The 13,193-nt window shown below is 44.3% G+C and overlaps 1 protein-coding gene across 1 annotated transcript in view; it reads right to left on the bottom strand.

Moving 5' to 3' along the window:
• The window catches only part of FAXC (failed axon connections homolog, metaxin like GST domain containing), a 341,056-nt gene that overhangs the window by 87,998 nt on the left and 239,865 nt on the right, over nt 1-13,193 (bottom strand). The window contains exon 4 of the mRNA XM_078648216.1: nt 4,794-5,011. Coding sequence (XP_078504342.1) covers nt 4,794-5,011 — 218 coding nt within the window. The remainder of the gene's footprint in view (nt 1-4,793; nt 5,012-13,193) is intronic.

Here is a 13,193-nt window from a genome sequence, read left to right as displayed (position 1 = left end):
GTTTAAACCCAGAATCCTACATTACAGAAAATCATCACTACTTGGAGATTTCCCATGATCTCAGATGATAAGCATGACGGTCATCAAATCCTGGTTGAATGAATCAGGACCTATCAATCATGTCCACTGATTGCATCTGTTGCACATCAAAATTGGAATTAGGTGTGCAAAACGTTTTGTGAATGAGGCTTGCATGTTGTTCTTGTGGAAATAAAATCCCTCATTCTAGACAACAGAGAGAGAAAGTCCCACTGATGTGCGTCCTGACAGAGGAGGCCCTTCTAACAAACCACAGAGAATTAGTCTCAGAATAATCCTATATGCCTTAACCTAAAGATAGGAAATAAGATGCCATTGGGAGATATATGTATCCTACATTGAAAAACTACATTCTAAACTTAGGCTTGTGTTGCCCTTGCTTCACGCAGGGTGACGCAAGGGCAATGCAATCCTTAGGTAAGATTTACCAAGCCACTCAAGGCCACCGTACGTGGACCTGCATGGCATGATAATTCTGAAGTTCACAAGGCAACGGAAGTTACTACCTTGTGTTAGTCTGCGCTGTGAAGGCATTACGTAGGTGGAGAGAGGGTGTTCCCACGCATCCTCCCATATAGTTTGGCACATTCCCAGATTTACCAATGCAACTATACCTGGGAATGAGTCAAAGGTGTATGCCTTTCCAATAGAGGGAAGAAGGAGAGAAATATCCTGATTGCTCCTCAATATTTCCTCTCTCTAAGTGTACTGCAATTTGTAGCACACTTAGAACAAGGAAAAAACCTCTAAGAATTGCTTTTTTGCAGGAAGGTGTCCCTTCTTGCACAAAAAGAATCTCTCGTACAAGGGTGGCTATGCTGGCGCTAGGTAGAGCATAGTGCGCCAGTCCAGTGAAAGAATAGGAATGCGCTGAATATAAGTAAATATGGTGCATTCCTGCCCTCTCCATTTGATGCAGTGCAGTAAGCTGTCTTGCTGCGTTGAGCTGCATCAAATTTTTGATAGATCTGGCCCTTAATGTTTTACGATGTCCTGCACAGATCCTTATGACTAAACACAAGGACATTCAGAATCAGAGACAACTTTTCAAGGAGGGAAAGACTCAGGTGTTCCCTGTACAGTGGTACTCAATGCCTTTTTGAGACAGCCAATGTCAATGTTTATATATAGTTTACCACTCAAAATAGTAACATCCCCTAAACAATGGAGACTAGACTGCATCCTTACTATACATGTTACGATGATGAATACCACCTCAGTAAAAATTAGCACCAATCATGCAGTTTATAAAATCCAGCCCCCTGGATTTTATACATAGTCTCTTCCGTGGCACCCCATCAGTGCCAATGCAGGCGAGAGATTTCGAGCCATAACTGCTTTGGTACCAAACCCTCACCAAAGCTGTCCTTGTCCCCTAAGTACTGGCACCAAGCAGACAGAGGCAATGTAGAAGTGGAAGATTGTGTGGGTTGTTCTATAGCGAGGAGGGCCCTTCTCCGGCGTGTCCTAATGTATGTATAGGTGTTACACATAGTCATTACATTTGCTGAAAGTCATTTCTCAGCATTATCGATCAGCGTAAAACCAAACTATCTCGGAAAGCGATTTCCCTGTCTCTACCGGCACAATACCTGTCCCTGATGCAGTGTTCTTTCTACTAATCAGTTTTAAATCAGCTATCCTCTAAAGGGAGTAGAACAGTTATTTTTACCCAGTTCTGCATCACTAACAATCATCAACAATATACATTCTGGCACGCTACTTTGTTTGATGACGTCTGCTGGGGTTTGGACATCATTAACAGGATGGTCAATTTAAACCTTTGCATGATCAAACTATTGTTAATTCCACTGGTCTGAATAGTATTGGTAGGACAGGTTTAATTGTGGGCAGTCAGTGAGTTTAATTAACTAACCTGGCATATCTCCTGGGAAACAATAGATGAACATGTAAGCGTAAAGCCACCGCAGATATTCCCAATCGCATACTCTGATGTCTACATTTTCCCTCACCTACAGATCTCCAATGTATATCTAAGACACCACTCCATCTGCGTCATTCACCACCATGGAACTAGAGTCTGGATGCTTAGAAATGGGTATCAGGTATTATAAATACACAAACTAAATCAATATATATGTAATCAAGGGGTGTGGGTGTCTGAGATGAGCCCTATTCTGGAGCTCAATATCATTGCTAACAGTAAAAGGTGCTGAAGGATATGCTGGTTATGAAAATAAGGAACAGATTTACAAAATTACCCATAAATACGCACCAGCAAATTTTCACATTTGCCTGGGTCAAGATTCACAAATTTCCAATATTCACAGACAAACATTTCTAAGAGAAGTCATGGAAACTTGAAATAATTGAAGTATTCCAGAAGTACCCTTGAAAAAGCTTTCCCACATCCTAATTACGTCCAGACGAAGGTTGCCCTGCATGTAATAGAGTGAAACTGAGCATGCACAAATCTGACTTCATCATTGCAAACTATATTGTTTTCTCCACCGAGAAAATACTTTTTCACGTAGAGAATCCTGCAGTCCCATCAATTTTGTGGATACCCACTTACAGTTCCCACCCTGGAAGAGTATTCACTCTGAATATGATGGTGATCCCTTCTCATTCCAACCCTCTAAATAGATACAATCTTGCACTTAACACAGTGAAACTGCAACCGTTACCAGGGTGGGAATGGGCTGTGTATAAGTTTGTGATGTGAACAGCCACAAATGTGGTATTTTCACCCTTTACAGGGAGCTTGCCGGGAAACATCCACTTATCACCACTCGTAAGAGATTTACACATCTGTAATATTACACCATATAGGGGTATTATGCATGTGTTAATCAATGTAGAAATGCAAATGTATCTTTTGTGAATTGAATATACTAGTAAATTGTGTGTACGTTGAGCTTCAATGTGCAAGTGACTCTGGAACTGAGAGTGTATCTCTGCCACAATTGAGAAAGAAATGCACTCTAACTTTATCAATGTCTAGCTGAGAGAATCTAAGTGGATTTTGCTTACACAGTTGGATAACTGGCCAGAAACATCATATTGCATTGAGAAATTGAGAAAGGATAACTTTAGAAGTGGCCAAAGGGCATCATACACTTCTCTGACTTGTGTCGGAGATGGCAAGCATTGAGGTTGTAATAAGTGGAGTAGACATATTGTCCTACCTGTATACATGATTCTGGCACCCATAAGCTCCTAAGTTTCTTCAAAACCACCATCCCTTTTCTAAATGGTATATAAAACCTAATAAAATGGCCTTTCAATGATTGCTGCACATGATCCAAGGATGCATAATCATTTTATTGTCACTGTAAATGCCTGTGTCGTAAACATCCATTTCTCTTGTACATTATAGGGATTGCAGTCTGTTATATCACACAAAGGGACCAAGAGTTGGGTTGTAGTTGTAAGTCATTTGGCTTCTCGAGGAAATGGTGAATTCAGAAGAGAATGGAAGTGTGAATGAATTCATCATACTATCCCTATAGAGAAGGACATTTTCCCATTTAATTCCTCTCAGCATTAAGCACTTACCAAGAAATCAGAGGTGTCAATCACCTGCCAGGCCTAAACGCCGTAAAGAAGCACTACACATGTTATAAGGGATAAAGTACCCCCCTGCGGTACATTATAATGTATTGCAAATCTCAGAGGAGTTCCATACCCATATAGAGGAACTAGGCCAAAGGCCCAGTCCCTTTATTAAGGTTATAGGACCCAGAGGTGACCTTCAATATCCTTATCATGGACACCGGGATGTACTTTTATACTATATAATACATAGTAACGCCATCACCTTTCCGACAAACCATTTAAAACCTTGCTGCATAGTTCTTCCATATGAAAGACTGAACATATGTGCAAACATGAAGAATAAAAATAAAACCTCTAGTGCAAAATTAAATCCATCAAAAACCTGTTAGGATATTTGTGGCAAACAGATATTAGAAACAGTTCAATACTAGTCAGGTTTTTTAAAAAGCCGCAGTAGCTTGGAACGTGTAGAAACATGCAGAAAGATTCTAGCTTTTGTCTAAGTAGTGCAAAAAAAACAAATTCTCTCTGCTTGTCAACTATTAAAAGAGAGCAGAAGAAAGAAAAGTATTGTTCTGCTTTTGTTGCTTCAAACAGCTGCTTCGATTATGCTTAGTGTCCTGACCTGCCTTTCACCTCCCCTGCTGGCACTGACAGCAGGCACCGAGACATCAGAACTAGGCTGTAATTACTTACAAAAGTCGAGTTCTGACATCTTTTCTTTATAATCGGCAACTGGGTGCTTCACAAGTCACCGATTATAAAGAAATTAGAGACTGACGTTTATACAGAGATTACAGAATCCTATGTGTTATAGGTACATTAGTTTCATTGTGGTAGACTCTCTGCTTTAGTCTTTCAAAGAAAGCTAACGGATGCCAAATATCAAACTCCAATTTGATAATATACCAAACAAACTAACCTTAGTGGTGCTAGCACTCTCCTAGGCTCATTTACAAACCTAGGTATGGGATTTCTTAGAGCAAATGGAGCAGCCAAAAGTCCTGCTTTCACTCAAAGTAACACACAATCAGTTCTGCCTCTACTATACGGCCAGGTACGACAAAAACATTAGGGTGCCACATTGTGGTGGTCACAAATTACTAAAAAGGTCAACAGTTAACTTTTATCAGTCCATGGTGAGTGCCCAAGCAATGAGCGTTGAAAATCCTGGAGTTGTTCATGCATACAATTTCCAACAAACTGCATCCAGGCTGGAGCTGAAAATGTCTTACCCAAAAGTCCGGCTAGCGAGCGCATGTCTTTCTCCATCAGCATGTAGATCTCCTCCTCAGAAAACCGCCCGATCCCTTGGCCATACATCTCCCGCTTCACAATTCCCTTGGTGAGGTGGCACAGAATCCATCTTAGTAGGTCGCTAAATGGGCCAACGACAGAGAGCATCTTCTGGGTCTCATGGAGATTGTTTACCCACTGGCAGTAGGCCAAGGTCCTGAAATGAAAATTACAGATTTTATTTGTCTAAAAAGTGACAACATATCTAACTGGCAATGCTAAAGTACTAGCTGTATAACGGGTTCTTATGGTATTTGTGTCTTGGGCTGGACTGACTGTAGCAGGCATTGCGTGTTTGCCAGGAAGGCTGGAAGGGTTGGGGATGGTTTTGGAGCAATGCAGCAATATAGGCCCCCAGTAACAAAAGCAGCTCTGCTGGGGCAAGTTTTGTTAAGCAGCAGTGCTTTACACTCACTTATTTCCCCGGGGCAGGGGCAGTCTGATAAAATTGCCAGGGCTGCTTTGGGTTCCTGTTTGTCCCTGTTTTATTGGTAATGCCAATTCAGAACTCAGTTAAAACAGTACACTCTACAATATTGTATACACTCGTACCACCGATTGGTGTACAGATTGAGATCAAACTTGGGACAAATTACTAAATAACTAGGAAAAAGTGGCACAAAACCATTTGTGCGTGGTATGCGCCACTTTTATCTAAAAGACCCATATTTAGTTAAAAAAAAAGACACTGGAAATATGGTGCAAACAGTGATGAAATGTCTGAATAATTGCACGTGATTTCAGCACTAGTCTTTAACGACATTACCTTCCACACCTTCAAAGCAGGAGGGCAGGAATGGCTAGATTTCTTTTTTTTGTTGTAACTTTTTATTACATAAAACAACAAAAAACACATCAACAAACAAACAAGGCAATGTGACGAAAGTACAACCATTAGGCATGTGCTCAAGGAGGACGGGAGATACATGACAACAGGAGAAAAAATCGTCGAATACAGATGAGGGGGGGGGCCGAAGGCGAAATTGCATATAAACAGTACAATATACCACAGCATTGCCGGAATGCAGGTCAGGGCGATTGAGAAGGACTAGGAATCTCTGCTACTGGGGGCGTACATATATCTCCCCGGTATGAGTTCCACTGGTTCCAAATCTTTCCCCATTTTCTGGGTCTACCTCTTGCTATATACACCGTTTTCTCTCTGAACATGCACCAGTCCATACTCTCTTTCCAGGCAGTCACTGTAGGTGGCCTCTGGGACCCCCATAATTGTGCAATATCTCGTTTGGCTATCATATTAGCAAGAGTCACCCATCGAAGCTGCAACACATCATAATCATTTGGGCCCCACACGTTCAACAGACATTGCCGGGCTTCTGGCATCATCACAACACCCGTTACTTCATTCATCACTTCATGTATACGATTCCAAAAACGCATCACCTCAGGGCATTCCCAGATTATATGAAGATAGGTGCCAAGGAGACCACAACCACGCCTACATAAGCCATCAGCGGAATAGCCCATATGGATCAGACGGGGCCGGTGACATAGATTCGATGGAGGATCTTGAGTTGGACCAGGCGGAGACGGGCCGGAATGGCAACCTCCCTGGGAGAGGAGATCGCGGATTGCCAGTCCTCATCATCAAGTTCAATACCATCAGCAATCCAGGTGTCCCGAAGGCGATCAAGCAAACTCGATCGGTCATTAACCATCTTTTTTATAAAACAATGAGATGGTACTATCCGGCACATGACCATCCAATATACAATCTTCGAGGGGGGAGGATTCCGGAATGTCACTACCCACAGGAAACACAGAATCAAGGCATGGCGTATTTGAACATAACGAAAAAATTCCCTGTCACTCAGCTGATATTCCACTTGTAAGTCCGAAAAGGTCTTCACCCCACCTTTAACCCAAAGATCACGCACTTTACTAATACTGATCGTGTCCCATTTATCAAACCCCTTCGTCTTCCATAGACAACCCAATTTTGCGGAGGCATAAAGCGGAGTAGCGCCGGTTAGTCTATTGCTCCAACCCATAGCCGCAGTCGCGCTATGCCATACACGCACGGCTATAGCGGTAGGTCCCGAAAGTCGTGAACGGGAAGATCCCGAGTAGAGCGCCCTGTTGTAATCACCACCCGGGAGCAGCCACCTATCCATTTCAAATGCTGGATTCAGTGCCGGACCATACATCTCATGGTTGATGGCAGCAAGTTGGGAAGCCCAATAATACCTTCGAATATCCGGAAGCGCTATGCCGCCATCATACCAGGGAAGTGTTAGTTTCGGAAGAGCGATGCGTGAACGTCCGTCCCATATCAACTGCCTCTGCAAGGATTCTATCTCCCGAAAATATTTCGACGGGATCACATCAAAACTGTTCTGAAGTGCATATAGGAATCGCGGTAAGGACATCATTTTAAAAAGGGCTGCACGCCCTAAAGGAGACAACGGTAATTTATGCCAGTGCACTACATCCGAGCGCAACCGTTGGAGTGGTGGGAGTAGATTGCGTTCATAGCGAACCGCCGGGTCCAGCGAGATAAACACACCCAAGTATTTAAAACCAGACTGCGACACCTGGATGGGGCAGCCCCGCGGTAAACGAGGTAAACCACCCGCGAGCACATAAATGTAGGATTTTGACCAGTTGATAACAAGGCCAGAGTTCTTCCCAAAGGAGTTAAGCACGTCAAACAACACGTTAAGCGATTTTTGGGGAGATGTGAGGTACAATAAAATATCATCCGCGTACAAGGAGATACGATCTTCAAAGTCCGGAGTCCAACGTATACCATTCATTGAGGGCTCCCACCGTAGCCAAGCAGCAAGTGGCTCCAACGCAAGAGCAAAGAGAAGCGGGGATAACGGACAACCCTGCCGTGTGCCCCTCCCAAGAGCAAAAGGCATGGAGACCCGACCATTGACCACTACCTGCGCCAGTGGCGTTTCATACAGGAGTTTGACCCAACTAATAAAGCCAGCGCCAAAACCAAACTTGGCGAGTGCGGCCCAAAGATACGACCATTCAATTGTGTCAAATGCCATCGTGGCGTCCAGGGACGCCAAGATGGCTGGTTCGCGCAACGTCTGGGCCCTCGCGAGAACACCACGCAAACGCCGCAAATTCAATGCCGTGTTACGATGAGGGATAAAGCCTGACTGATCCGGATGAATCAGGTCGCTGATCACCGTAATCAGACGATTAGCGAGTAACTTGGCAAGAATCTTAGGCTCCGCATTTAAGAGCGAAATAGGTCTGTAAGACGCGCAACGATCCCGTGGCTTGCCCTCCTTGTGGATTACCACAATGGTTGCAAGACGCTGATCTCGAGGGAGGGAGCCATTTTCTCGCGCAGCCAAAAACATATCTCGAAGATAAGGTGCCAGCGTATCAGGTCGTAGCTTATACAATTCGATAGGGAGGCCATTGGGACCCAAAGCCTTGCCGGAGCGAATAGAGCGCATCGCAAGAGCTACCTCATCCACCGAGGGCGCGGCATCCAAACAGTCCCGATCCGATTCTGACAAACAAGGAAGTGCGATATTTTTAAGTAACGACTGAGAATCCTCCTCCGGCCTGTCGGACACCGAGATATACACCTCTCGGAAATAATCAGCAAAGCATTCAACAATTTCAACAGGGTCTGTCACACGCATACCATCCAATTTCTCAATCACAGGAACCACACGACTCGCTCTCTCCTTTCTATCCAGCCAGGCAATCAATTTTCCTGCTTTGTCGCCCACATCATACAACCGTCCCTGCTGTTCCCTACTCATCATCTTGGCCGCATCAGTAACCAAAGTTTTATATTCCAACTGCTTAAGGTGGAGAATATGCAATGCGTCTCGAGTTACATCTCGCTCCAATGCAGTGTCTAATTCAGTCATTTCTGTCTCGAGACGAACAATTGCCTCATTCTTACATTTCTTGGCACATCCAATCAAAGACAATGCCTGTCCCCTGATAACAGTCTTGAAAGCTTCCCACAACGAAACAGGCGAGGACACGGAACCCACGTTTTCAGCAAAATACAAATCTAGTGATTTCATCAATTCAGTGCGGGTTTTGGGGTTAAGAAGATACCAGGGGTTAATCGGGGCTACCCTCCCTTCAGCGCCTGTGTTCAAATTAAAATGAAACCAGAGAGGGGAATGGTCTGATATACCCCGAGCCAGGTGTCTAATCTCTCCAATCGAAGGGGACAGGGCAGCCGGCACTAGGATATAATCCAATCTAAAAAGACTACCATGTGCTCCAGAGTGGAAAGTAAACTGTGTCTGCTCCGGATGCAGAAGCCGCCAACAATCCACCAGCCCCAATTTCTCCAGGAAGTCACCCAACCAGGATTGCGCAGCAGTAAGGTCTCTGGGTGGATAGCGGTCCGCTCTGCCGGAGACGACGGAGTTAAAATCACCACCTAATATCAGAACACCCTCCGGGAGACCCAAAACCATCCACCCCAAGTCTGCAAATGTTGTGGATTGTAGGCCAGGAGGAACATAGACCGACACCAACGAAACTGTTCTTCCTTCCCACCTCCCCACAAGTGCTATATATCGACCCCTGGTGTCGAGAACCACATCATCAGCCTCGAGGGAGAGTGAGGTCTTAAGCAATACACCCACCCCTCTAGAACTAGATGTAAATCCAGAATGGGCAGCAAGACGATAACCCCGTCTGTTAAGAGCGTAACAAGTATTCCCAATCAAGTATGTCTCTTGTAACAGTACAACGTCGGGCGAGAGGCGCCGCAAAAGCTGCATAACCACCCCTCTCTTTATCCGATCACCCAACCCATTCACATTCCAGCACAGAACCCTCAATCCCCTACCCCCATTCAAACCCACGACGAACTCCCATCTCAGAACGAGCACCACACCAATGTCCGAAATAGTAATAGTTTGTTGCCTTGAAAAAGAAAAAACGAACAACCCCAACACATTTCCCCCTCCCCCCTCCCCCAATGTTCCCAACACAACTCCCCCCCTCCCTGCACCCCTGCACAGACTCGGAAGCCACCCCAATTTGCAGTGTGCCTGCCGCCCTAACAATAAAAAACAACAACTAATCTACACAAAGAAACCCCAGAGGAGGAAAGGGTCCCTTCGTCCCCGCTACCTCCCAGGATACGCAGGGAACGATCAAAGAAGTCAGTGAGCCACAGCTGTCCACGGTGAATAGTACTCCGGACACAGACACCATCGTCATTCTTGGTCCATTAGGCCCCCCTCAGCGCCACCAGTGTGGTCCTGGCCAGCACGGCGAGCGGGCAAAGTGTCCAACAAATCACTTGCTTCCTCAGGCCGGACGAAAAAGAATGTCCGATCGTCGTATTCAACACGCAGTCGGGCCGGGAACAACATCGCGTATTTCAACTCCATGTCTCTAAGCCGCCGTTTCACCCCTTGAAATCCCATTCGTTGCTTCTGGACCGACTGGGAAAAGTCCGGATAAAAGTTCACAGCAGCATTCTCGAACTGCGTAGGACCGCTTGTCCGTGCCGACTGCAAGATGGCGTCGCGGTCCCTGAAGTTGAAGATTCGTGCAATAATCGGACGGGGGGAAAACCGGGCTTTGCCTGACCCCCCGGCACCCTGTGTGCACGATCAATAGCAAAGAATTTGCTCAAGCCCTTGGGTGCGAGATGATTGAGGATAAGGTCCTCTACTCGAAGATCAGTAGAGAGTGAACTAGAGTCTTCTGGGACCCCAATAATACGCACGTTGTTGCACCGTGCACGGCCCTCAAAATCCTCCAAGCGACGAGCAAAAAAGTCATTAGCAGTTCTAAGGTTGCGCACTTCCGTTTGCAAGTCGGACACATCCGTTGTGAGGCTGGATGTCTTTAGATCAAGTGACTTCACCTTCTCGTTCGTCTTGGCCAAATCAGTTCTAATTAGGTTGACATCAATGGCCACCTTGTTCAGCTTCAGAGCCAGGGCTTCATACTGTTGGCCAATAGAGGTCTTGATACCAGCAATGGCGCCCATTACGTCCTGCAGCGTTAAGTCCGCTGACATCGCAGGATCGTCGACAGCCTCCTCCCGGGTCTTAGGTATGCCACCGGGGGATCCTTTAGAAAGTGTGTAGCGGTCCATGACATTCGTCTGGGCTGAGCCTCCTCGGAAGGTGGTCTTGACTTTCCGTTTTTCACCCTCGGACTTGCCCTTCATGGCGAGCCGGGTGCCCCGAAGGGAAGCTTGGGATCTGGTTCAAATGGCTCCTTAGAATTCACCCACAAGAATACCAGAGGCAGAGACGAGTCAATTTGAATCCGCAGCCAAACTGTCGCTAGCTCCGAGCCCAATGAACTGGCATAGGAGCCAGCCCGACCAGCCCTCACCCGCAGAGGGGATACGGTGTGCAGGAGAAACGAAACCGAAAGTGAAGTGAGGTTGTGAACTGATCCCCGCCAGCCGTTGTTGTTGAATTACGATCTGGGTAAAGCCACTACTCAAGGCCCAGGTTGTCCCATGGAGAAGGCCACAAACTTCAGGATGGCGTAACTCGGGGACCCGACGTCCGATTCTGGAACCTGCTAGTACATCAGCCGGGCTGTGTCTTCAATGATCTTCCGTCAAATCAGGATATTGTCCAGGATAAATGCGGGAGGCGGCGAGGGTTCTCGGGAGCCCTGTGCTCACGCGGCCATCTCAGGTGCGCGCGAAGCTCCTCCCCCAGGAGTGGCTAGATTAATTATAAAAATACAATCAGCAACATTTCTAAAGGTTTTTACATCAATAACAAGAAAAAAACAAGCATTTGCAAAGGCAATAAGTCTAGTATTGGCTGCTAACCTTTTGGCTTTTTAAAGCCAAAAGGCTTGTTTGCGCTCGATTTTTTTTAAATTGTGTTATTTGGGGACCTGCCAGACCTCCATGGATATAAAAAATAATGGCTAAAGTAAAAAATATATTTTAGTCTCAAAAAGCACACATTGCCAACCCTGACGCTTATGTGAACTATTTTTGGGCGGGTATGTTATCAGTGAAATAGAAGCATACCATCATTCACAGTGAAGTTAGCCAATGGCTGACATGGGTTGACCCACTGCACCCTGCTACTGCTGGGGCAGAAGAAAAAATGTAATGACAAAACAACAGACAAATGGACAAAGAGGCCCCCTGAAAACCCCCACAAGTATATTATACATATAATTATAGTAAAATGTAAATATCTTTGCTAACACCACATCTAAAATTGATGTCTGGGTGGCCTTTTGCAACCCAGGTCAGTAAAAGAAATTAGTAGCTGGCAGAGTGCAAATGGTTACGAATTGGGAGTCGCCTAGTCCCAAGGTGGAAGAGGTAGACAGTTAATAGAGAACTTTATTGAGACTTATATGAAGGTGTCACTGACTTAATCATTGTCTAACAAAGAAGTCATACAAATTAGACAGACAAAAACAAAGCTGTTCATTGAGAAGAAGCTAGGAACCAAAGAACATGGGAAATGGGAGCTGTCCGAGAGTGGCTACATCTCCTGCCATAACCACGTCTACCATTAACTCACCACTTTCAACCTTGTCTTCTATTGCCTCCTCAGCCTATTTTAACATTAAACTTATCATTACAATGAGACTAGCCACTTGTTTGGACCTTTGAATTTTCATTGATGTCTGACCCTGACTTTAGCCATAACCATTAGTAAAAATATTCAGTTAATTTGGTTCAATTAGTAAGCTGGCTTTAATTAAATTATGCGAAATCATGTAATTTCACCCTATTGCTTTTGCTATCTTTGACTCTAAACGTACATTATGATAAGCGTCTAAATATCTGTCTTAATATATTTAATTGAGTTACTTTCATTTTAACTAATTTAAGTTATTTGTCTTGCCCCTCAGCCTTCCCTTTACTCTTTCCCTTATAAATAAACAAACGTATCATTTTATTTAAATATATGAAATACATTAAATTGATATTATATTAAGCCATCCTTAGCCAAACCTTAATGCCAATGCTACACATAACTAATATTAAATATATATATATTTTTAAATTATAGTTAATTTTTCACCTAGTATGGTACCTTTGCCCTAGCATGCTTATCCTAGCCCTAATGCTAACCAATGTGTATTATATAGAAACATAGAAAGCTTAGCCTAGCCCTAAAAAAACATTAATGCTTCCAACAAATAAAGGAACATTGTTTTTTTTTATTTATGTCAATAGAATGTAACGCATGTTGAATTATTTGTAAATGAGGAACCTTTTCCCTTAAGCAAATTCTCATTCTAACTCTATCCTTTACCATCGGTGATTATGTTTTTACATTCATTTCAATAATAGTGTATTAAATTATTTTTAAATTCATTTAATTGCACTTTTGTCATTATTTTTACATCTTTTTGATTCA

This window comes from Lissotriton helveticus, chromosome 6 (assembly GCF_964261635.1).
Source record: "Lissotriton helveticus chromosome 6, aLisHel1.1, whole genome shotgun sequence".
In the NCBI taxonomy this organism is placed as follows: Eukaryota; Metazoa; Chordata; class Amphibia; order Caudata; family Salamandridae; genus Lissotriton; species Lissotriton helveticus.
The sequence above is the reverse complement of the archived record's forward strand: the minus strand, read 5'-3'. Positions and strand labels throughout refer to the sequence as shown.